At 40.2% G+C, this 25953-nt stretch overlaps 2 protein-coding genes across 6 annotated transcripts in view; one reads left to right on the plus strand and one right to left on the minus strand.

Moving 5' to 3' along the window:
* Positions 1–6535: 6535 nt before the first annotated feature.
* On the plus strand, positions 6536–19290 carry ncln (nicalin). 5 transcript variants are annotated; one of them, XM_030083532.1, is made up of 15 exons: positions 6536–6793; positions 8172–8362; positions 9396–9540; positions 9682–9776; positions 10796–10876; positions 11305–11408; positions 12851–12939; positions 14417–14556; positions 14818–15044; positions 15286–15373; positions 15483–15521; positions 17127–17290; positions 17448–17501; positions 17740–17818; positions 18672–19290. In XM_030083532.1, exons 1-15 carry the CDS (start codon positions 6619–6621, stop codon positions 18732–18734), a joined length of 1734 nt encoding a protein of 577 aa, XP_029939392.1. In that variant the 5' UTR covers positions 6536–6618; the 3' UTR covers positions 18735–19290. The 5 variants fall into 5 exon arrangements, with proteins under 5 accessions (XP_029939392.1, XP_029939393.1, XP_029939395.1 ...); XM_030083533.1 differs by having other exon boundaries at positions 17130–17290; XM_030083535.1 differs by having other exon boundaries at positions 14818–14996.
* Positions 19291–22032: 2742 nt separating this feature from the next.
* cers1 (ceramide synthase 1) overlaps positions 22033–25953 on the minus strand; it is a 31702-nt gene continuing 27781 nt past the window's right edge. The window contains exon 7 of the mRNA XM_030082864.1: positions 22033–25808. Within this exon, the coding sequence (XP_029938724.1) occupies positions 25766–25808 (43 nt within the window). The 3' untranslated portion in view covers positions 22033–25765. The remainder of the gene's footprint in view (positions 25809–25953) is intronic.

A 25953-nucleotide genomic window follows, 5' to 3' on the forward strand; every position in this document is an offset into this window, starting at 1 on the left:
TACAGATGTCACTTGAATTTTTAAAATGGAAAGCAACTTTGTCAGACCAAAGAAAAAATATAAAAGACATTGTCCATCCATCTTAAGTACAAGACTTTTTTACATGGTGCTGGAGCTAGTTGTTGATGACTTAGGTTTGAAAGTTGGGTTGCATACTGAACAGTCACCAGTAACTTGTAATAACTTGCAGTTATTTGAGTGAATAATTAATTTGAATCGGCCTTTCAAATATACATAGACATGCTCCCGCATAAAATCATTTAAAGATTTTAGGTCAAAGGACAAAAGTTTGAAGAAGTTTCAGTCATGTTAGAAAGTTATGGAAGATTTCAGATCAAGCTTACTCTAGTATGAATTCTATATTTTCCTATTAAAGTTTTTTATGGCATTTATTCTAAAATTTAAAAAAAAAATATTTGAAAAAGTGTCATATTCTTCTGATCAAGTTTAAGTTGGTTCTTTGCTCAGGGCATAACTGTGTCATCCCTGCTATGATCAACAGAAACAGGATAAAGTTCCAGTTACCGCCTCGAGACCACTGAACCTCCCCTGCCCCCTAGTGTACATGATGCAGGACTGACTGAACCGTTCCTCCATTTTGGAGAATAAACTGAGCCGCTCATCCTCCATTTTGGAGTGAGCACATCCGTACTGCGCTTGTCCCCGACCAGCCACGCCCCACTGACCTCCACCATTGGGCACATGCGCAGAACGACCCGAGGCTCCGAAGCACATCACGGACTTTTAACAGCCGATGATCCCTTCAAATTCTACAGCAGAGATAAGAGGAAAACCCACCGAGGCAGCAAACTGTATCAGTGATCCGGACATCGTCAGTGGAGGACCGATCAGGCTCCGTTTATGTTCAGTTCCGTTAATTAATCCGAGTTGCGGTGAGCAGTCAGTATGTGAAGTAGTTAAAACCTCCAAAACGCAGGTGGCTTGTGCAGCGCGAGGCAGCATTCAGTGCACGAGCGATCGGCGCCCAGTGAACTGACCTTTTTGCACGTTAACCATAGTGGCCGTCTGACAGGTCCCGTCTGTGATGGTAAAAAGCGTTCAGACTGAGTCGGGGAGGCGTGACCCGCAGTTCTTATAGCGGGGCAGACCCCTCCTCTCTGGAGCGTCACTCTCTGCTGTCAGCCAGACTGTCACAGTGTGAACCTGTTTCTTGGTCAAATGCGTTCTTACAGTGTTGTTACAATGGTGTTACACCGAAGCGAGCGTTCCCGGAGAACAGAAAGAAACGCTTTATTGCAGTATTTCACAGTGAAAAACGGCAACAATGGATAAACCCGTCAGCCATTTTGGGGTGAAAAGTGAATTCTTCCACCATTTTGGAGTGAACATGCTCACACAGCGCATGTCCAAGCACGCGACGCCCCACTGACCCCATTGTTCTGCACAGCACCATAAACACACAGGAGCTGTGATGGTTTGACTTCCATGAGAGAAACTACAGGTCCGAGCAAGATTGATAATGTCGCTTATTGTTTACTTGATCATAGTATTTTGACTGCTCCCTTTAAGGAACTCCTCCTCAAATACTTTATTTGGCCGGAGTAGTTTTATCATACACCTGCAGCGTGTTTAAGCAATGAAAACATAGTTAACTCGACACACATGCACCAATGGGATTCGAGCAGCTGCTGTCAGTCACAGGCTCGCTCCTTCATGTCTCCACCGCCTCCTGTGTCCTCGCGGATACTTTGAAGGAATGAATGAAAAATGCCCTCCATTTTAGAACGAAGTTAAATTCTTCCATTTTGAACAATAACCTTTGGTTCTGCGCATGTCCTAATCAGCGGAGCGCACCCCCCCCCCCCCCCCCCCCCCCCACCACCACCACCACCACCACCACCAACCACCTCATGTGTATCTGATCGTAGACAGTAGTAATGTAAAATCTGACGTGAATCAGTACTGCTAATATGTAGAGAAAGATCCCCTAACATCTCTGACATCTATTACAAGAATCTGTGGTACTTAGATGAAAATGGCCAGTTGACAGAATCCTGCTGTGATTCAAAAGACAAAGGAAACTGTTTTTAGAATCACTCTTATTCAAGTGTACTGTGAGTATACTTATTTTATGCTAAAACTGAGGCTGTTCTACTTGAAGTTTACTTTTTATATATTTTATTCTTATTTTATATGTTTAACAAAAAAATGTAGTGACTACTTGGCTTATAATGAAAAGTATCAAGAAAAGACAAAGTACATTAAAACTACAATGTGACGACGTGTACTGTAGCATACTTTACTTCTTTCTGCCACAAAGTACTAACTCTCAGTGAATCTTGATCCAAGTACAGAATAAGGTCAACTCATTAACTCGTGCTTACATTTAATTTAGCAAAATAATAAAAATGTTTTCCAATACACACTTTTGCTTTGAGTATGCTTTGAGCATACATGTTCAAGATCATATGATGGTGGAGTTTTAACATTTACAGTAAATAGTGTGTGCACTGAATTGCATTTTCTTTATGTTAGATAAAAAGATACCACAAAAAAACAGAGAAAAGTTTAACTAGACTGTATTGATCAAGTTCTAGTCCCTGATGGAATCATCTGTTTCAACAAACGCACATTTTATTTTAATCATGTCAGGCCACACAGCATAAACAATTCCTTATATATGAAAGTACTTTACACATTGATCTGTGAATCTTTGCATACAGGGCTGTCTGATTTATTACCTCAACTAAAACACATCATAGCTTGACACATGAACCAAAAGCAGAAATTGGAGGTGAACAAGGTTATCTGAAAATAGCCAAGTCACATTTTTAACAAAAGTATGCTGTAAAGTATAATAACTTGTAAACTAGTAAAATAGTACAAAGTATGAGATAATATAGCGATGGCCGCCATGACTGTGCAGCCACAATGCAGCATGGGAGTTTGTGATGGGCCATTCAAGGTTCAAACAATGCTGGTTGATGCTAATGTTCTGATGGTGTTAATGCTGGTTGTGTTTTGATTTTTGTTCTTGTATTTGAATTTGATAAAAGAATGTAATTTTCATGTTAGATCAAGAGTCGGAAGTGTCGTATGTTTCATGAAATCCTACTACCATTTTTGTATGTAAAACTGTACATTAATTCTTTCATGTGGACATAAGTTCTTGAGGATGCCAATCTTGAGGTGATCTGCTGACATTAGAATAAATTTGAATTAGTATGTCATAGAATTCAGTTGATATTAATAATGTCTCAGTGCAATGTAATGTGAATTGCAAATAATATCCTGCAAAGTGACAGTTAATAGAAGAGAGTAGTGATACCTCCATATTTCAACAAACTTAAATGTGCACTATAACCAATACACTAGTAGTATATAGATGAGTGCACTTATTATATACATATTACATAAAGGTGGATTTTTTTCTACCTTAAAAAGTGTGCTTTTATAAATGTACAATCTTTAAATTTAGTCCCAAGTATTAATTTAGTACCCTTTCTATTACACTGCAAGTACATAGTCTGTAGTATACTTAAACCTAAACTCAAGTGTACTTTATTGAAATAAACTTCAAGTACCTGTATACCACATTTTGTATGAACAACCAGTATTTCTCAAACAACAATGCAGTTGCGTGGATAAACGGATGAAGAACCTGATACAGTAGTGTCTGTGAGTATGCAAGAGACAGCTGAAAATTACTTGTAATGAAAGTGAAGCGTAGATAAATAAGGTTTTCTTTTTTTTTTTACATGTATTCATTTTAATTTAGACAAAACTATATGCAGCAGGCCCCCACCCTCCCCCCAACACTTGTCATATTATGTATACTATATCTTGTCTTGTTCTGTATTTTTCTTCTTTGCATTTGTAACTTTATATGTGAGCTCGTTACCTTCAGGTTTTTTTGTGTTTTGTATTTTCTGGCACAATAGTTTTTAATCCCAAGTACAGATTTGCTTTTAATTTGTGAAATATGCAAATACAACATCAAATTAATTATTTGTCAGACAATAATTTTAAATCCCAAAGAAAGGAGGAAAATGCAGTTGTTTTATCCAGCCATCTTTAGTCAGTATGCAAGCTGTCATGCAACGTAAGGTCACGGGAAACTGGAGTCTGCAGGTTGGAAAGTTTTGGTACACACTGGAAATTTGCCAAGCCAAATTGTACATACTTAAGAAAAAACTAAACTAACTAAAAAAACTAAAAAAGGGTACCCTAGGCCTTTGTTCCCCAGAATACACACTCAAATATGTGCAAACACAGACTACATCAGAAAAAATTAAGATGATGATGAAAAAAAATCTTGTTATTATTTTCACTCACTGAGTTATCAAATCAAAGTTTATTTATGAAACACATTTAAAAACTGTTCTCTTTGACCAAAGTGCTGTACAGGATATTTGAAGATATAAGCAGTACAATAAAATTTAATCAAATCAATACACATTTCATCCACCCATTGATCCATCCATCTTATGACTCTGCCCAGTTCAGCATCACTAGAATGTGCTGGACCAATCCCAGCTAAAACTGAATAAGGGTCAATAATACAGAAATGGGACAACATTTTAATGTGATTAAAAAAAACAGTAGGTTATAATTGCCTGAAGACAAAGAAGTTAAAAGACAAAACTTTATATCAAAGTTTCAAGGTGATTGATGATCTTATGGAATTTTACAAGCCACGGTTATAAATATAAGCATACTGTATTTGTGTCTCTTAAATGAGATCCTTTGATGAATGAATTTATTTTAGAATAAAATAGAAATAACTCTCTCAGAAATAATGTAACTTCCCTTCTGATTATTATTACTAATATAACTAATCAGTGTAGAGCTGTAGTAGAAGTAGGAGTAATAGTAGAAGCTTTATTTCAAGCATGTATAAAACAAAAGTAAACAATGAAGGAAAAGAGAAAGACAGACAGAACATCCAACTACGCAAACAATATTGAGGAGAGAAAACAATCTGTCAGTCTTGTCTGCATGAATGAGAGAAGCAAGAAGTGAAAGTGAATACTTAATCCTACCCCTTCACACCTCTGTCATTACCTTAATTTAAAACATCATGTATTTTTTTAATTAACATCCATTTCCGCGCATTAATATACCCAAATATCAACAGTTAAAATATCACTCAATGCAGCACCATGCATTGCGTGCCATGCAATAGTTTATACATTGCAACAAACAGGCCTCCTGTCATCACCAAACCCCGTACCTCATCAGAATCAAATTCTGCAACTCTTTATCTTTTTTTGGAATTGACATAAGTTTGTCTGAAAATTGTAACACAAAAAACTTTTCAAGGTGGTTCAAACTTTATGAGTTTTAAACTGTAACTCTCTCCTTGGAATGTAACCTTTGCTTTTTAATAGAATTTTTTGCAATATTTCCTGTTAATTAGAAATTCTTTGCTTCATATATTATTTCAATAGATTTAAACTCCACAAAACCCATGTATTTCAGAGTTTTTGATTGTAAGAAAGTTTGTAAGAAAGCCAAACTTGTGTTCAATTGTTATTGCTCTTTTTTTTTTTTTTTTTTTTTTTGTAGAATAGAAAGTCTTTGTAGTGAATTTGCATAAATATTTGACCATACTTCCATACAGGTAAAATCATTGAGTTGTAAAGAATATAAAGAGATTTATAGTCTAAAATATCTTTGGATTGCAGGACTGAGATCCTTCTACATATTATGAACTTGTTTTAGGTGAGGTTTCCCTAAAACGATGTCATCAATTATTACACCCAGAAAATTGTTTGGATTCACCTTATCTATATCTACAATCTGTATCAGTAAATTTGCCTGATTATTTATTTGACATTTTCCAAAAATCATGATTTTTGTTTTACAATAATTTTATCATAACCTGTTTTTATCAAAACAAAATTTAATTTTCTTTATCTCTGAGGTGATTAAGTCCAAAATATGCTGTAAATCCACCAATTTCTAAAATATCTGTGTCATTGGCAAATAATATAAATTTCACAATTTTAGATACTTTAGAACAGATTTGGTACAAACGCTCAACCCTGGGGGACGCTACAATATTCAGATGTTCAGAGTAACACTCTCCCATCTTCACAAACTGTTTCCTGTTCTCCAAATAACTTCTAACCCAATTCAGTTCAACTCCTCTGATTCCATTTGTCTCTGGTTTATTGATTAATACATCATGATTTATGGTATTAAATGCATTTTTTGAAATGCATGAAAACTCAAGGGCTGTCCAGCATCGCGGTATTGATTGAGAAGCAATGGAAACCTTTGATGCATTTTATGATGGAAAAGTTTACTATTATCATATATTATTTGATTTGTTTTATTTATTATCATCATTACTAATACTGCTACTACTACCGACACATAATGAAATGCAAAGGGTTTTTAGAAATAGACAGTAGTTGTATAATAACTCTTGCTTGGAAATGCAATAAAAGAGATAACAAAGACATAAAAATTTATTTACTAAAAATATTACTGTTGTCCTTAGTTGTCCGTGTAGGCGCCTGATCAGAATTCCCTCGGCTGGTTGCGCCCCGGTTAGCTGGATTCAGTACCCGGCTGTCAGCAGCTGAGAGCAGTGTCAGCCACACAGATCTTTTATTCTTATTCAGCTTTCCACCGATCACAGCCGCCAACATGTTCGAGGAAGCGAGTGAGGTGTTTGACAACATGTTTAAGTCTTCGTTTCCCCTGACCTTCATCGTCTTTCTCCCCGCGGTACTGATCCTGGTGTCCCCGCTGCCAGCCGAGGCGGCACACGAGTTCACCGTGTACCGCATGCAGCAGTACGACCTGCAGGGACAGCCGTACGGTACGTCCGCTGGCTCTCTCCGTCCTGTAGCACACCGACCAAAGCTATTATTACCATCATGTCATTAGACGGCTAAAAGACAGACCTTTAGCTGTTGTTTAGCCTCCCTGTTGTTTCTGTTTGCCGTTAGGGTCACCCACATTAATGACGGCGTGCGGGGGAGCTAGTTAGCTGCTAATGTAGCTTTAATGTGCTACTTAGGGTCAGCTAGCTAGCTAGCTTGTCAAACGAGAACAGTTGCTCCGTAAGTTCCCTATCAGTGTGCAATGGAAATCACGCAGATCCTTCGTTGAAAGTTCTTCTATCCTATTTCAAAGTATTTGTAATCAGTTCTCATGCAGCCCAATATAAATAGCAATAGATGACACTGAAAGGCCAGGCTATCCACTTCTCCCTTAGCACAAGTGAAATAGCAGAGTTGCTGATCCATTCAATTTGAAAACCATCTCATTTGTAGACTGAGAAACGGCAAGAAAAACAATTGACACTGATACAGATTTCTCACATAATGTAAAAAGTGTGATACATTTGTGCTAACACTGTTTTCAGGTCCTGAATGAAAATGAATGAAAGCTAGCAGAGTTTACAAATAGTCAACCAGTCTGATTGGCTTGGCCAAGAATAACTTTAGATTTTAGGTTGCCTTGCTGTGTCACTTTTCACAACCAGTCACCAGATGCTTTACAGGAGTGAAATCGTAGGACATGGTCATAACACTGGACTCAGAAAGATTTTGCACCGCTGGGTGGAGAATTTGTGGGGGGTGTTTCACTTGTTGTTGGAGCAGTATCATAAAATTCACAATCTTTGTGTCTTTATGACATGAATCAAGACACTACCAGTAGACTGTGGTTTAATGGTTTGCTATTAATGGGAGGTAAGTCCCAATGGCAGGAAGAATTCAGTGTCATAAAGAAATATGTCCACCAAAGAGATCTCTGTAAGTCATAATAAGAACTGTGAATGGGATCTTCAATGTATTTATAGGGAAGATAAGATGATGTAGGCCTTGTGAAGTTAGGTTAAGACCAATTCTATTTGCTCCAGTGCCAACTGAGTGAATGAGAGTCTTCCCCACGACAAACATATCTTTCTTTTAAAATTAGATTGTGAAGTAAGAAAGGTGAGTGTAGTTGTTTTGTTTTGATTTTCAAAAAATAAGAGCATGTACAGCTCAACGCAACCAACTTTTCTGTCCATACTGCCCGTTAAAAAGACAAATAGCTGAAGATTACAGAGGTAACACTTGTGTGAAATGGCCTGTAATTTTCCGACAGAGGACTTGAGTGCCACTTTATCTCATCAGCACCGTTTTGTGTATGACCATGGGTGGATATCTGATGACGTCCCAAAAATCATGTTGTGTGTATCTTCTCAGGTACCAGGAATGCTATCCTGAACACGGAGGCTCGTACTGTGGAGGCAGAGGTATTAAGTCGCCGCTGTGTGATCATGCGGCTGGCAGACTTCTCCTATGACAAGTACCAGAAAGCACTTCGGCAGTCGGCGGGGGCTGTGGTCATCATCCTGCCCAAGAACATGTCAGCTATGCCGCAGGACATAGTACAGGTAACAGCATGCTACTCCATTCTCTGTGATACAGCTTAGAAAACTCTCTCATCCCGAACAGCACCAGCCAAACTCATCACGTCTGCGTACCGCCAAAAGACCAGTGCTGTGTCGTGCACACATCAAAAAAAAAAAAGACTTATCAAAACAACGAGCGTGTGTAAAGTGGGCGGCACAAGTAAATAACAAAAGAGGGGTTATACAGCTGATGAGCTGTTTAAACACATTTCTCCTCCATATGGTCACCTTTCTGTTGTTCTTGGTGCCGCAACGGAGGTGCTAATAAAAATGGTAATGGTTGAGTATGGTTCTTTCCACAACTTTAGTCAGTGGAAACACACAAAAACCCAACCTGCACCGTGCCGTACCACCACAAACTGCGCAGTGTAAACAAGGATCTGGAAGACCTTACACATATTTCATCTGGACGGATGTGACTGAAATTTTTCATAACGTGTCTTGCTGGGGCTGGGTCCAACGTCTTTAATTTTCTTTATCTTGCTGTATTTTCATTGTTAGTGTTTAATTTGATGTTGTCAAGTGTATGATCACCAAGTCACAATATTTGTCTGCTTAAGTTATTTTTCTTTGGGAGAAAAAAGCTAAAAACAAAATACTGTTGTTTATTTTGACTAATAGAGGATTTGTATACAATACACAGCCATCTCTCTGATGTTTTTTGAAGTGTTTCCCTGATCTTATCCAAGATTAGTGTGACTAATTAAAGAAAATGTTGGGAAATTGTGGGAGAAAACAGTGAAATGGCAGTGCTTTGTAATTCCCCTCTGACGCATACAGTGACTGATCAATCTGCACATTTTGTGAATGTGTATCTTTCTGAAGGCAGAAGTAATTTATGCATTGCTTACTACTTTGGATCAGTCGAAGTTCAGATAGTCCTCTTTTTGTTTTCTAGAATAGATACTTTCATTTACGGTGATATAATGTGTAAGGTTGCAACACCGCAGAACCTGCAGGAAGGACATGGCTGCTTCATTGTTTGAGTTTCTAAGCTGTTGTTCACCCTCTGCAGCAGTTCATGGAGCTGGAGCCAGAGATGTTGGCCACTGAGACCATCGTCCCTGTCTACTTCGCTATGGAGGATGAAGAGCTGCTGTCTATCTACCTTCAGACTCTGACCTCTTCATCCTCGCAGGGCTCCTTGTCGGCAGCTGAAGGTACGATTGAGCTCTTACACATCACTGTCCTACCTCTGCTGTGTTCAGAAGAATGACATGACAGGTTTTTAAAGCCCATGTCTGGTGGACACTGTCTAAAATCAGTTGTGGTGCATTATGTTTATTGTGTGTTTTCTGCAGTCCTGCTGCACACAGCCACAGCCAATGGCTTTCAGATGGTGACGAGTGGAGCTCAGAGCAAAGCCATCAGTGACTGGGCCATCACAAGTTTAGAGGTGAGAGACTGAAGTCTAATCTGAATGCTTTGGGTGAACAAGCACATTCCGAGTTAAAGTGTTACTGTTTTGTCACAGTACATTAACTGAACACAAAGTCAGTTTTTAATATTCCAACTTCTGTCTCAGTCTGTTGTGTGTGTGGGCTTTAGTGGGTGTATTTTTCCTCCAGCAGCAAACAAGCGGAGACTCAAGTAGACGTCAGTAACTCTGCACATGAGAAGATATTGGCTCACTGTACAGCATATTGTTTCAAAACCGTTAATACACTGGGATATATTAATCCACAGGTGATAACAAAGACCAATTTACAGGACAGTCTGCCTTCCTCAACTTGGTTCCAGCTGGAGAAGTTAATAAATGATCGAGTGAAAGGAACATTCTGACATGTCTGAATGCCTGACCCGTGTTTTCTCAGTCTGTGGGTGGGCATAAATTCCTAAACAAAAGCTGTTGTTTGGACTGAAAGCTGCAGGTTTTAGGCTGAAGAGATTAATGTGAGTTGCTTACTTTAGAGTTTGAGCCACTGAACACGGACTTCTGGAATTATAGGAATGTCTTATCTTTAGACCATCGTACACAAACACACTGTTCGCCGACTGCAAGGCGATCTTCAAATTGATATGTGAAATCTTCTAAGTTAAAACATTTTCATGAATCTTATTGCAAACTAACATTCACAAGGTTCGGTAGATGTTTTGTTGCTTTTCTCAGGTGTTAAGCAATCTTAAAAAGATTCAAAGGAGTTTTGGAAAGTCAATCAAATAACTGCAGTCAGACATACAACGGAACAAAGCAGGATTAAAATGTCACTCCTTTATTTCCTAATCTGAGCTTTAAAATCTTCTACATAAAGCAGTTTAATCCGGCTAACAAATAAGGGGTTGTTCGTTGAATGTAAAGCAAGTGTTGAAGTGTTATTTTTACTACATGTGTAATTTTATTCTATTCTGTTTATCTATCAAATTACTTTTTTACTTTTCTGTGTTTAGTCTAAAACCTTTAAATCTGTGCTCCAGGGTCGTCTGGCTGGAGTTGGTGGAGAAGATCTTCCCACTATTGTTGTGGTGGCCCACTATGACTCCTTTGGTGTTGCCCCTGTAAGTTTCCCCTCCCCCCCCAATCATTCATGTAGAAATAGGTTGACAGCAAGCTTTGCAAAACTTTGGGTTAGACATGGCAGTCCTTCCAGGTGAGTCTTTCAGCACATTCAGATGAAATAATCCAACGTTGTGGTACTTTTAAAAAAGAGATGGATCAGATCAAATTAATCAGATTCTTAGGGTCGTGGTGGCCAACAGGTCAGAGAAGTGGGCTTGGGATTAGAAGTTCTCAGGTCACATGTGGGTCCCTGAGCAGAACAGTCGACACCTGCTGGTGTCCGGGCACGGCACTGCGGCAGCACACCGCTCATAGCACGTGTAGTTCAGCCTAACTGTGAATAGGATGAGTTAAGTCCAATGAAATAGTTTCCCCAAGGGGGATCAACGAAGCATGCTTTCTTTCCTCTTGTGCTGTGGTGTTTTAGTGGCTGTCTTACGGAGCGGACTCTAACGGCAGTGGAGTGTCCATGTTACTTGAGCTGGCTCGTCTCTTCTCCAAACTCTACACCTACAAGAGGACACATGCTGCGTGAGTCATGAAGTCTTCAAGATGCATTTTGATCAGTTATCCGTGTGTCCAAAACAGCTTTAGTGTTGCAAAAATAATCAATCTATTATCTACACTGCTCCCTGTGGGTGAAGGTGGTCCCTCAGTGGACTCACATCAGCACCGATTACCTACCGATGACATATAGTCACTTATTTAACTCAGTAGCTTTAAAGACACATAGAGCTCCTACTCTAACCAGAGACATTGCTCTAAGGTGGGACTGCTTACCACCGCCTCACTATGAAGCCCTGTAACATATTTCATCTTTTATCTCAGTTATTCTGTTCAGAATGGCTTCCCCACAGCTCCACCACACACTCTCATCCTCATCATATATACAGTTTATGTGCATAAACTGTTTGTACACACCTTCTCATTCAGTACTTTTTCTTAATTTTCTTGACTGTTTACATTGTAGATTCCCACTGAAGGCATCAAATCTATATTTATATAGTAGTATCATATTTGAGATTCCTCCAAGTGGCCACCTTTTCTTTGTTTTACACTGCTGTAAACCTTGGGTCTTCTCTCAGTGAGTTTCATGAGGTTATCATCAAGCAGTTTTCTCTTCACAGCTTTGCGTTGTCAGAGTTCATTTGTAGAATATTTCTTAAAGGTGCCTTAAGGAGTTTGCACGTTTTATGCGAAACAGCGCCCCCTGCAGGCCTTGGGCGTAATGCAGCTTAGTGAAAAACTCGTCCCTGTGGCTCGCGTGCATGGAAGAGGGGGACTCCGTCTTCGCTCGTTTAGAAGCGCTCAAGTAAGATTTAAGTTTCTTTTACCTGGTGGAGTCTGTGCTGGAGCTGTGGCAGTGCTAGAAGCCAGTCTGTTCTTACTTTCTGGAAGATCCTGCTCAGTTGTTGCTCACTAAGCATCTGGCGGAGTAATGGCGGACATAACGAAACTCAAGGAGCCGGAGCGTGCATTACATCATTCCTTTCAAATTCTCCCCAAAAAAATGCTGGTGCCGGACCGGCACTGCAACTTTCAAGTGACAATTTAGCGCTGTTAGAGGTACTTGTAATGAATATGTCAGGGCACATTGTACACATCATTAAAAATGTGTAATATATTTACGGTGGAAAATAAGTATTTTTAAGGTTGTAAAACTCCTTAATGCACCTTTAATATAAAACATGTTCTGAGTTATTTCACAATTTTTGGTTTGTTTCGTATTTCCATATGTGTTCATTCATAGTTTTGATGCTTTCAGTGATGATCTACACTGTAAGTAGTGGTGAAAACAAATAAAGGCCATTGAATGGCGTGGATTGTCCAAACGTTTGACTGGTAGTGTATTTCATCAGAATTTAATTTGAAGAGGCACTGGCAACAATTTATCCTGAATATCAAACCTATATTCATTCAGCTCACTCACATAAGGCTCACGTGGAGTTTCTCGATGACGTGTGTGTGTTTAGGTATAACCTGCTGTTCTTTGTATCCGGTGGAGGAAAGTTTAACTACCAGGGAACCAAACGTTGGCTGGAGGACAATCTGGACCACACAGGTATTTCTTTTAACGTTTATTCTGCTATGCAGCACGGAGCATCTGGTGAGGAGAAACAGATTTTCTGTCAAAAATTGTTCTAAAAAGTGAAGTAGGATTGTATTATTGCAATGTTTACAAAGATATTGCACTAATATTCTTTCATACATAGACAAGTGAATTTGACATGAAGCCTCTCCAGTGTGGAGCTACAGTTCTCTCTGAAGTGTCTCATAGATGATAACACATGGGACGTGCAGAGACATTAAAGTATTAGAAATTTGAACATTATTATTTAGCCATGGCATTTTTTATACGTAGGTGTTTTTATAGATACTGTAAGATGCTGCATGCACGCCAGTAGGAGCGGTGGGGTGCAGCCCTCCGGGGAACAGGTGGGGCTCAGGGATGCTGCTCATTATTCCTGACCCGTCAGCAGAAAGAATGCAGACTCGCAGAAGGTCAAACTTCCTGGGTCACCACATACCAACACTTTCTGTTTACTGGTCTGGCACCTTGTTGTGACATTTTAATTCTTTTTTTGATAAGTAGACATTTTTGTGTTTCACACTTGTATTTTTTTTTTTTAACTAAAGTTGTGTTTATACATATCTCTTGAAGGTTGCATAAATCTTAATTTTTTTTGTGCTTGTATATAACCCTCATCTGATGTTTTTTTTTTTTTTTTTAAGTGTAAATGGCACATAAAATATGCTTTTCTTTTTCAAGCCTGACCCAGGCCAGTATCGTCTGTGTTTTTCATCAGATGTGATGCTGGATTTAATCCTACCTCAGTCTGAACAGTCATGTTGCATCTCGTCTGATGTTTTTCACTCACAGAATTTTAGACACATGTAGCAAGAGCGCATAATAATAATGGACCCGTTCACACACAACTCCTGCACAGATGAAGCAGCCGGTGCTACATGAATGCACATTTCACAGTGTAACTCTTACAGCGTTTGTAAACAGTCTGCAGTGTCGTCGGCCTGTTCCTTGCATACATGTCCTGCCTCACTGGTATTTCTCCGGCTATCATTGCTGTCATGCTTCAGTCCCACCTGCTCCTCCCATCTAAGATGGAACATTTGCGAGGCTTTGACCTGCTCGCTAACAGCAGCGTCTAGCAGATGTGATTCAAATAGCATGATCATTTAAGTCACCTTTCAATGAACTCATCCAGTATATGAACTAGAGACCCCGACTATAAGGTTATTTCCAGAGCTGTTTCCTTGAAAACAAGCCCAGTGTGATGTTTGTGCCTGTGCAGTGAACACAGTGTGCTGCTCAAGACGCCACACCGGAGTCTCTTTTCAGATGATTTTATGCAGGAAAAAAAAAACACTTTCTAAACCAAAGGAAACCATTTCAACTAATTCATGTTTTGAGTTGAAATGAAGTTGGAGTCAGACAAAGTCTGCCCATAATAGAGTTAAGTAATTAATGCAGGTACTTCTCATCAAGTGAAAACTATACCCTTCTCTTTTATCCGTTACAGACTCCAGTCTGCTGCAGGATAATGTTGCCTTCGTCTTGTGTCTGGACACGCTGGGAAATGGAGACTCTCTGCACCTTCATGTGTCCAAACCTCCCAAAGAGGGAACCCCTCAGTTTTCTCTGCTCAAAGAACTGGAGATGGTAAGATACAGAGACTCATTCGTTCCTTTGAATTAAGTACAAAGCAAACAAGGGAACATGAAATCTAAATGTTGTCCTGTAACTTTAAAATTCTGCCATGATATTAATCAAATTATTTGAACTCATGATGATTTAGCGAAGTCAAGACACTCGTCTTGACATTTGTCATGTTTCCAGTGGAGCAGTCAACTTCAGTGAAATAAATTCCTCACGCCTTCAACATGTATTAGATCCTTAACCATCAGCTGCTCCTTCTCGCAGGTGGTCACAAGTCAATATCCAGAGGTGAAGTTCTCGATGGTTCACAAGAAAATCAACCTGGCCGACGACATGCTGGCCTGGGAGCACGAGCGCTTTGGGATCCGTAGACTGCCGGCCTTCACTCTGTCTCACTTGCCTTCGCACCGCCTGGCTCAGCGCTCCAGCATCATGGACGTGCGGTCAGTGTCCCTCTCCTCTCGCCACGGAGCGGGAGAGCCCCCTGCTGGGTGGGTTCATTACTGCAAGTCTCTCGAATCAAAACAAGTTTCTTTTATTTTAGTTCCACCCATTAAGTCCCACTGTGGTCATCATGTTCTGTAAACCATTACTCTTTTCCACGTTAAGCTCCCTGTGTGAAACCTGACACTGATCACTCTCTTCTTTCAACACTGTTTTCTCATTATTTTTAGCGTCGTGTTGATGTTTGTGTAGTTTTTCTCTTCATCATCTCCACATTTACTCTTACAGGCCTCACGTGGACGTAAAGAAACTTGGCAGAAACACCAAGGTGGTTGCAGAAGCTCTGGCCAGAGTAATTTACAACTTGACAGAGAAGGTATTAATGGATGGAGATCATCATCATAATATCACTACCGTCAGTGTCGCTGGTCTTTTTTCTGACGTACGGTGTGCTCTTTGTGTTGTGGCCACATCCTGCTGCACAGGGCGCACCTGGAGACTTGCAGATTTTCACTGAACAAATGGTACGTGAATAAACTCTACACCTCTTCTCCACCCTCAGTTATGTGTCAGTCAGTTACTGATAATAGGTGAATCTTTGATCGCTTATATTGTGTCATGTTTATGAATTCACAAGGTTAGTTTCATGATGAAATACTCCAAAGCACCACAAGAGGGCTCCATTTCCACTTGAGCTGCCTTTTTGTCCTTTTCCCAGGCTGTAGTGTTTTAAAAAAGGGTTAAAATAAATGGGTCTTGTGTTTGGAGCCAGGTGTGTTTTTAAGAGTGTTTAATGCACTTTATCAAATAGGTTCACAATGCTGGAGAAAGTCTGAGTAGTTTGTTTAAAAATATCTTTGTAAAGTTTTTATAGACACGTGTTTGACGCTTTCATACTGGGTTATTTCAGCATGGTTTCAGATTAGTACCTCAGGTATGAATCTGAACCTGGAATGACTGAAACATCGGCCTGTTTCTCCACAGCTGTATTTTATCAGAAAACTTGCTCTGTTTGGAAGACAGTTTCCTTGAGGTGCTTTCACCTGACAGGCTGCTTCCTCCAGTTTCTTCTTGTATCTCGTCTGATTTAAAACCCACAGTGCAGTTCTGTGAAGCTTTTCAGCACTTATTGCAAAACATTTCTCTTTGCAGTCTTGAAACTAGCTGATACCGTCTGCTGAGATTGTACCAGAGAGTCAGAACTTTAACCTTTAGAGTCCCTCTGACTCCCATCTGTCAATTCCATTTATGCTTTTGGAATAAAAAATAAACATAGTTGCACATTTTGTGTGGTAAACAATAATTGGTGTTAATCAGAAATGTGTTTTCTGTATCAAGTTGTGTAAAGAAAATGAGGGTCGCAAACCTAAACACTAAGGTGAGAAGTAGGAATATTATTGGAGGTTTTAATGCTGCATGTAGAATTTCCACTAGAAACACTCAGGAAAAGAATTGAATTTATTTGAAATAAGGACACATCAAGCTGAGAAATGAGGATTTAGATTTCATTTTATGTCAGTTTGAATGGTTTTTAATGTCCTAACTGCAGTATTAACTGAGCTTTTCTTGCAATGCGATTGTGTAAATTTTAATCCTTGGACTGTGCAAAAGCTTTAATGAAGAAAAGTTAACAATTTAGCTTCTTGTTTCTGGGGGAAGCATTTCACACTGATTTCAGTTTGAAGGCATTTCTGACACTGACGGCAAGAAGTAGAAGTAGTGATAAGTGTATGTATCAAGCTTATGGAAAAATATATTGTGACCAGTGATCATTATTATTCACATATGGACAACTCCAGCAGGACAATCATGTTAACGGACACTGTGTGGAGCTTTAGGACTACTTGGTGGATGAGTCAGGGCTCTGATATTCAGTCTGCTGGGTACTGTCTGTCCAGGATGAGATTAAATCTGTGCTTCGTGACTGTTTTCAAACTGGTTGTGTGATGCCACAGCAGAGAACAAGGCACTGACAATACTAAAACTTAGTACAATTTTGAGTGAACCCTCAAATTTACAAGTAAATGAAGTTACTAGAGTAAGTTTATATTGCAGAAAACCTTGTTTTGTATTGAGGGACATTGCAAAAAGTGTATGTGGAACCTGATGAGCCTGAGCGTCTCTGCCAGCAGGTGCAGGAGGAGCATCTGTCAGCAGTGGTGGACTGGCTCACAGCGCAGCCCCGAGCTGCACAGCTGGTGGACAAAGACAGCAGTGTGGTGTCCACTCTGGAGTATCACCTGGGACGCTACCTCAAAGACGTCAAGAGACACTATGTCAAAGCAGATAAAAGGTAAAAAAAAAAAAAAAACAAAATGAAGGAAGCACAAAGAAATGTCAAACAGAGGTGATGCATCAGCGAACAAGCCCTCGCTGGAATTGATAAACTGAACATGAACCACATTCAATAGATGATCTGTTTTGATTTTCTTGACTTTTGTCCTCTGCAGGGATCCTGAGTTTGTGTTCTACGACCAGCTGAAGCAGACTATGAACGCCTACAGGTTCGGTTCAATGAGCTCATTTTCTCCCCTGAAATGGTTTTACTCTCATCATGTGAATGCTCTGCAGCTCATGCGGCTCTCATCTGTTTCACTTCCTCCTCTTGTAACCTTATTTTGAAACGGCTAAAACAGTGACAGATTATAAAAGCCATGGCCTGCTCTGCGGATGTTTGTGAAAGTCTCTTGTGTCGCTTCCTCTCTGTGGGTCTGACTCTGGTGGTTTCTTTCTCGTTCTCAGAGTGAAGCCAGCTATTTTTGACCTGCTGCTGGCTGTCTGCATTGCAGCCTATTTAGGGATGATGTATCTCGCTATCCAGGTAAGTCACAGTGTTGCTGCAGCACGTTGTTCCTCCTCTCACTCATGCATCACCCTGCAGAGCAGACTGATAACTCGGTACGTGCTCAATGTACTGGATTTTTTATCCTTCTGAATATTCTAGTTGTCAGAGTCAAATGAACCTTATCATTATTATCAACTTGATTGATCAAGTACTCTTCTGTAAAGAGAGGTGTGCCAAGAAAATAAACTTAACACATGTAATCATTAAAGTGGCATTCCGTATAAACACGGAGTGATAAATGTAAAATGTTAAGAAGGGTAATCTTTTAAGTTTTTGTCACATTTCCTGACTGATAGCGTCATCTTCTGTGATAACTCAGTAGTTCTCTTCAGTTAGTTCATTCGTACTCTGGAGCATCTCTATTGCCGTTCAATACAACAGTCCTGCAGTAATAACACTGATTCTAACCTGCTTCAGCCGTCCCGCTGCACAGCCTGACCGCTGCTGTGAGCTTCAGCTGCTAACCAGACGGAGGAAAGATTATCTAAACCAGTGTGATAGTCGATGGCAAATGTCCACGTCCATATTCTCTGACTCTGCTGAGGTTTTTTTCTCTGCACATGAAAGGCATTACAATTCCATCTTCATTTATTGATCTCCCAAAGACACAGATAGTGGACGACGTTGGTAATGTTGCGTCAATTGTTGCTGTTATCGCCTCAGACTCAGTTGAGGGGTGACATTATTTATGAACCCAGGTTAGAGATCAGATCAGGTAAAACATTTCTCTTTTGCATGAGTTCCCTGATATTTCAGTTTAACAGGCAGTAAACTTATAGGATGGCTGAAATAACTAATTCTTCTTTTTCTCTTGGTGTTTTCTTTGCAGAACTTTGGAGTCCTGTACAGCGTTGTCCGTAGGATCACTCAGCCTAAGAACAAGGCCCACTGAGAGCACACCACATGGCGCCGCCTCCCCCCTCAGACCCTGATGCACCTCCTCTCCTCAAGTGTAAAGAACTCTTGCCAGTGCGATGCGGACGTGGGACCGAGCTGCTGTTCTTACCAAGGTTTTTTCCAACCAGCAGGTTCACGTCTCTGTCCTTTTTCATAATCCCCTTCTTATGATGTCAGACCATTTCCTGCTCTCAGCTTCGTTCATTTGATCTCGGTAATCACTTTTCCTCCAGCAGTCAGTCACAGTCGTCCCTCCTGTTGTGTTTTTATGATTTTCCTCATGTGAGGGACCTCACGGTGGCTGTTCTGCCGCTCTTCATCATTCTTCTCAGTATACTTAATGAGCCAAACCGACGATCATGTGTTGTCTCAGGCAGCTATAGAGAGAAACCGAACACTTTCAGCCCCAGCATGCCCACCAACCCTCAGGTTAAAGTCTCTTTCAACACTTTACTTACATTTTTATGTACTTCAAAAAAAAACAACAGACTTATCACAGTCATTTCTTCTCCCTTGTTAACCGTGCAGAGGATTATACTAAAGCTTAATTTCTTAGCCTGTGATAGAACTGAGCTTTCACTCCATAGAACATTATGAATTGATCGCTGCATCGTTGGGATCTTTCCCCTGCAGGACGCAGTGTTTATGGAAATGACTTGAACTGACTTTGAAGACATACGATGCTCATATCGCTTTGGGTTTCATTCTAAAGATTCCAGGACCGCCTCGGTCTGTGAGCTGCTCTTCATTATCAGCTCAGTCTTGTGACGTATGGCCCCGTTCAGATACCAGAAGCAGCGGGGAACACTGTGGCAGGTCACCAGTCCGACTCACACACAGTTAACCGAACACACACACGTTGTTGAATTGCTTGGAGGAGTCCACAGTTAAGATGCACTCATCGGGAAAACATGCAAACTCTGCTCAGAAAGGCCCTCAAACCTCTCTGGTTTTTTGGGGTTGTTTCACATCAAAACGGTTCAAGTTCAGATTCTTACAACATCCTTTCTGTATTCTTTGTGCCCTCCAAACAATACAGACTCGTGGTTGTTCAGTATCTAGGAGTGAATGTGTGGCGACTCCTGACCTGCTCAGGGCCTTCAGACGTCTTTTCTCCCTTCGTTGCTGGAATCGACCCAAATAACTCTTGTCTTTGTGGTGATTTCAACCACATTTCCTTTAATGTTAATCACCCAAAACACTGATGTTAATGTACATCTGCATTTGTTGTTAAAATTTCCTGCAACTTGCAAAAATTTTAATGGCATTTTTATCAGTTTGTTTCTGCGGAATGAAAAATGAATCTGTAAAGAAATAGGAAAGGACTAACATTACTTCTTTTAAGTGCTGTCAGAGTCTATAATGTAATAAAGACCCCCACCTTGTAGATAAAATAACTTAATGAGAAGTCAGGAATGATGTGTGGTCGGGAGCTCTCAGTGTGAATAATGTCAATATCGTGTTGAGAACGTGCTGATAAATCGTGCGGTTGTCCTCAAAACACTTAAGGATCTGAGTACTCGAACACAAAATACTGTTTACAAATAGGGGTGATCTGATTGAAATGTGAAGTAGTGTTTAGATCATATTGACTTGCCTTGGTCGTGGTTTAGTCTTAAAGGAAGTGACTGAATGGAAAATCCATGCCAAATAACGAATGCCGTATGACTCCCGGTTCAATGTCACTGTGTAGAAGCAAACATTGCCATCTGCCCTCTTCGTGTTTGTGTTTTTCTGTCACTGTGTGAGCTGCTGTGTCTTTTATTCTTTGCACCTGAAATTTTTAAGCCTTGAATTTAAGAAATAAATATGAATTTTGGGGGTTATCTCGTGATCGGAGCACTTCAGTGATGTTTGCCATCCTGTCGCAAAAATACCAAACCTTGTTTATCCTGTTAAAGCGACACTAAGGAACTTTTCAACCTTAATAAAACATTTTAATATCTTTTGTGATGATACATCGACTTACAGCTAGCTGAATGACCCCTCTGTCACGGCCTGAGGGCGTCAGTATTGCTTTCACTTGGACTAAGCAGCTGTGAGAAGGGTGGTAAGAACCCTGCACACTAAAAAACTCCAAATGTGCGGACTGCTTTATGGAATGCGTCACATCATGAGATAACATTGTTTAGCCAGCATTAAATTCATTACCTCGTCGCTTTCCATCCTTCACACAGCCACTGGAAACAAATGTAGGCGAGTTCAGTCTGACAGCATGCCACCAGCAGCATTTTACGACGCCACGCGCTAGGCCTCATGGGAACTGTAGTATTGGTTCAGGAATAACACGCTTTTGTCCACTGACGCTGCCAAAATCAACGAAAACTGAAAGTTCCTTAGTGCCGCTTTAACAAGTGTGTGGAATTGAATCGGATCTTTTGCTGACGGGGATAAAATGTGAGTTATCATGTTTTTAAAGTCTTGTTTGGATATTGGGTAATCTAGCACTGCATTTTTTTTAACACTGGACATCTACAAATGTTGGGGACTGTAAAGGTTTGGACAGTGGATGGTAAAAATTTTATGGAATATCAGTGACTTTAATTGAAAGCTACGGTATCGGCCAGACCCTGCTCTCTTCTGTCTGTGAATGTTAAGTATGATGTTTTTTTCTTTCTTTTTCACCTGTTCGCTGCATGACTTTTTTACCCAGCCACATGCCATTGTAACAAAACAAGGACTTCATTTACTGACCTGATGAGAATAACTGTGGTGGTACAGATACATTTTTATTTATTTGATGCGGTTTACTTTCACTGGTGCATTGGAAGAAAACCTCCACAGCTTTGAACTGTTCTCCACCTCATCCACAATTTGGTCTTTACAATGAAAACAATTTCGGTTGTGATTAAAAGATACTTGAAAGAAAAACCAAACACAGAGTGCCTCTTGTTTACAGACATGTTTTATTTTATGAGAAAAAAATGAAACAATAACATTGGCTGAATGGTATTAAAATTGTATTACAAAAGAGTGTCGTATTTTGGAAATTGGTCAAATTGAGTCTGAAAATCGGGGTAATTCATTCATAGCTTACAGTATGTATCAGTGGTCCAACAATTGATAAAATACACCTTTAAAATAAGATATTTAGTCAATTATTCTTCAGTTGAAGCCATAAAAACACCCAAATGTCCCGACCCCTCCCCCCTGAAATTTTGATCGACTAATGAACAATAAAAATAATACCAATAAATTACAGTGCAATGTAAAGGAAATACCTGCAGTGGGCTTTCTCTGCCCACCACTCATCACCAGCTCCCACAAACACTTGCCTCGTAGTTTGGGTGGACTTTTTGGCACAATCAAAGCCTCAATGGAAACACTTTTACATGATGGAGAGAAAACTGTCAATCCAGTTCACCGAGATGTGTGAGACAGCATCTTCATCACTGCCGCTGCTCAGTCCCACCACTTAGAGAAAATACAAAACAATGAAATCACCCTTCATGATCTTGTTATCTCAGGGAAGCAGACGAATTCAGGCTGATATGTAATACTCTCGATTATTGCATTAGAAATAAACTGCAGCCTTCGAAACACAGTGGCTTCATCAACGTTGCTGCTCTGCTGATAAATTTGCAAACGTGGTTCATTTCATCATTATTTATTATTTTAAATTAAGGGAAACGAGAGGAAAAAAAAAAATCCAATATTACACTAACTTCAGCAGCAGGCCGAGTGGATTCAGTGCCTTTGCTCTGATATTTCCGTGCTGATCGTATTGGTGTGTGCAGACGGACGGCAGATCCCCGGAGTATCGGCACTACTCCACAGTGTTTGCTATAAGGTGCCCAATGCAGCTTTACAACGCAGCTCACAAGCATCAGTCACAACACCACCACTCCCTTCATTTCACAATTTGCTGATCTCAATATGGAGATCCAGAGCTGAACGTCTGTAAACCATCTGTATTACAAACTTAGAAAGAAAAAAAAAACTAAATTATTCCTTCAAATAACACCCTGATTTTCTTAAGATGAACTAAAACCAATAAGTGTCATTGTTGTGTATTCACACAACTTTATGATTAAGATTATTCTTCTTTACTGGACCGTTTCTGATTGGTTTAACATAAGAATCACGCAAATAGGCAAAAAACAAGCTTGGAAAATCTTCAGCCCCGGCAAGTTGCGTGCAACTTTACGAGTGATGCACTTCAGGGAATTCTGTGCTGGGGGTGGGCAATGTAAAATGATGCAAAAAAATAAAAGAAATTAGAATTTACCATTATGAACATGATGTGCCATTGGAGATATTTTTTCCTTTTCAATTTTGTTTCTTTAAATAAACTCAGTGCTGATGGTTTCCAGGTATTGAAACTTTTATTGCACATAGAAATAAATTACATACTTCACACACTTCAAAGGTTTGGGGAGTTTGTGTGTTTTTGCTATTTTGTTTTGCCTTTTTTTTTTTTTTAAGGGGAGGGGGAAATTCATAAATTTAAATACTCAAAACCATTTTTAAATAAAAAAAAAAAACATGAATTAAAAGCCATTAATTGTTTAAAGACATTGTCTGTAAAAGCTGAACATACACAGAGGTGTCAGAGAGGGTAAACACCACGTTGTAAACATTACAGTCTTGTCTAGTGGTACATTTAATCTTATTGCCCACCCCGAGTAGTAGCTACCCGTTGACGCCACACAGCACTGTGTGTGGTGTGAAAGAGCAGGAGAAAACAAGTGTGTATCACACAATACCATGTCATCCACGCCACCATCTCAGGCCTGAGTCGCACCGAATCCAGATCACAGGTCTTTGTGGGTCTACTGCAGTCTTCAGTCCCAGTCCAGGTATTATTTCCGTCATCACATCGTTTCAGCAAACTGATGGATATTCTAGTCTCACAGTTGAACAGGAACGACAGCAACATGTCGGATGAACCATGTCACTTACAGTACAGATGTGTCGTGTGGCTCCACTGCGGCGAGTGCGAGTCGGCATTCAGATTAAAAACAAAGAGGTCGGAAACTAAATCCAGAGGTTTGAATGTACCGGCACATGGACAAAACTGCTTTCCCTGGTCCCGGGTGAAAATACCTGATCCGAGTAGACGATACGCAGCAGGAAATGAAACACATCTGGGATACGAACAGTGCTCTCACAGGTAAAATAACAGCAGCAATTCAAAAAGAATGTAAAAATCAACAAGGATAACCTGAACTATAGCAATAATAGTGATAGCTTCATGTAAAAATTAAAAGTTAGTTTCAGTCCCCTCCGTCGCGCCGACGTGGGGACTGTGGAGAACAAACTAAAACAGAACGAACAGACAACATCTGCGGCCTGCTCCAGCAGCACAAGCATGCTGTTCATCCAAACAAGAGCTTGAATTTGATCGAGAAGGTAGTAAAAATAGAAACATCCCTTATTTAATAGAAGTGCAGCAGCTGCTCCAGTAACACACACAGTAACCAGCAAGAGAAATGAAACCAGTGAAATGAAACGATTCCCTTTACTGAGTTCAGGTCAGATTAGATAAAAATCCCCCCTCAATCTCAGGCCTTACTGATTCTACATGTGCGTCTGATGAGCTCTTTTGGAGCCACACAGTCCTGAAGGACCTGTGTGTGAATTTCACAGGACGCCGAGTTGCTCTCTGTTTGTATGAGTGTGTTTGTGTGTGTGTGTGTTTGTGGTGGTCAGCGCTGCTTCAAAAAAGATCAATTTCAGGATGAACTTCTGACTATAATAAAGACGTTATGATTACATAGCTAGAGGATTTTTGACAATTTTATAGCATATTTCCAAAAAATCATTCCAATGTCATGCATTCCTGAATACCATAATGTGTGCATACATGATTAGATTCTTTTTTTTGTTTGTTTTTTAAATAACATACTGATCTTTTATCTTTACACATGTTCAGGGCTATTGTTTCAAATCTTTTGCAAACCCAATAGCCGCCCCGCCACCACCTGCAAACTGCTTTAAAATGTGATTCAAATCCATGTGGGTTCAAACAAATTAAATCATGAGGATGACGTTTAAAAACCCGTTCAATCAATTCTCGCTATTTGCTGTCATTAAACCAGCAGTCAGCTTGTTTGCCTTCATGTCAGTGCAGCAACAGATGCTTCGCAACGCACACTGAGGAACTACAATTACAGAAAGAAAAAAAAAAAGATAAAAGCTTTCTCCACACAGGAATGCTGAAGGGGAATAATCCCAATGCCTGTTGATCATCAGTATACATACATACACACACACACACACACACGCATACACACACACACACACACACACACACTCACACATACCTGCTTCTCAGTTCAAACTAAGAGATGCAGAGGGCTGCAGCTGTGCAGCTGCCACAAATGGTTTGAAAATCAATCCATGTGGTGCAGCAGCTCCAGACAATGAGGCAGGCTCACCCTGCATCCCTCAATCATGTAGTTTTCTTCTTCTTTTTGCGTTTTTTTTCTTTCTTTTTTTTTTTTTCATTTTTATCTTTCTTGACTCGTTTATTCAGTCTGGGGATGGACGGAAGTTGAAGTAGGAGAAGGAAGGAAGAAAAGGAGCACATTAGGAAACATGTCACCCTTGTAGAAGTAGCATATTGCTTGTTCGTCGTCTTCACTACAGATCTTAGTATCCATAGTGCTTTTACCGGCCAAAACCTCGTCCTTGTCTGGGTGCTGTGGTGGTGAGAGGGCGAAGTGATGAATAATGACACCCTGTACAGTCACAGTCCAACTCTCACTCTCACTCAACTGGTGTTCTACTGAATCTATCAAATGCAAAGTTACCAACAGTAAGACGAAAAGTCAGCTGAAATAACATTCACAGTGCTCTAACAAAACAAAACCTGAAAACAAAATGACAGTAATGAAATGAAATGTCCTAAAACAAATAAAAAGAATACAAACTCATCGCGCTCTAACTTGGTGTTTTTCCAATTTTTTCTTGTTTTCACACTCATCGGTTCAGCCACGCTGGGAGTGCGAGCCTTTTGAGGAGTTGCGTCCCACCGGGTATGCACTAGTAGCGTGGTGCCAGGTGGCGGCGGTGGAGAGGCGGTTATAGATGCTTCTCCTTAGTGATCCCGTTCTGCACGTGCTTCCTGCCAAAGACAGAGAGGGAGCAGCGGTGAGTGGTGGAGGAAGGAGCGTGGGGGGGGTGTGGGGGGGGCGAGGGGTGTGGTGAGGGGTCAGCTGAGGTGATCAGCAGACTGAGCCACGAGCAGGCGCAGGGGATATCTGAAGTGT

This window comes from Salarias fasciatus, chromosome 23 (assembly GCF_902148845.1).
Source record: "Salarias fasciatus chromosome 23, fSalaFa1.1, whole genome shotgun sequence".
Taxonomy (NCBI): Eukaryota; Metazoa; Chordata; class Actinopteri; order Blenniiformes; family Blenniidae; genus Salarias; species Salarias fasciatus.

Bases quoted from the DNA above. Each gene is read 5' to 3' on its own strand.
- ncln (XM_030083532.1), top strand. From the start codon at position 6,619: ATGTTCGAGGAAGCGAGTGAGGTGTTTGACAACATGTTTAAGTCTTCG. The intron at 14,557-14,817 runs GTAAGATACAGA...TCCTTCTCGCAG, and splicing joins TGCTCAAAGAACTGGAGATG to GTGGTCACAAGTCAATATCC. The intron at 17,819-18,671 runs GTAAGTCACAGT...TTTTCTTTGCAG, and splicing joins TGATGTATCTCGCTATCCAG to AACTTTGGAGTCCTGTACAG.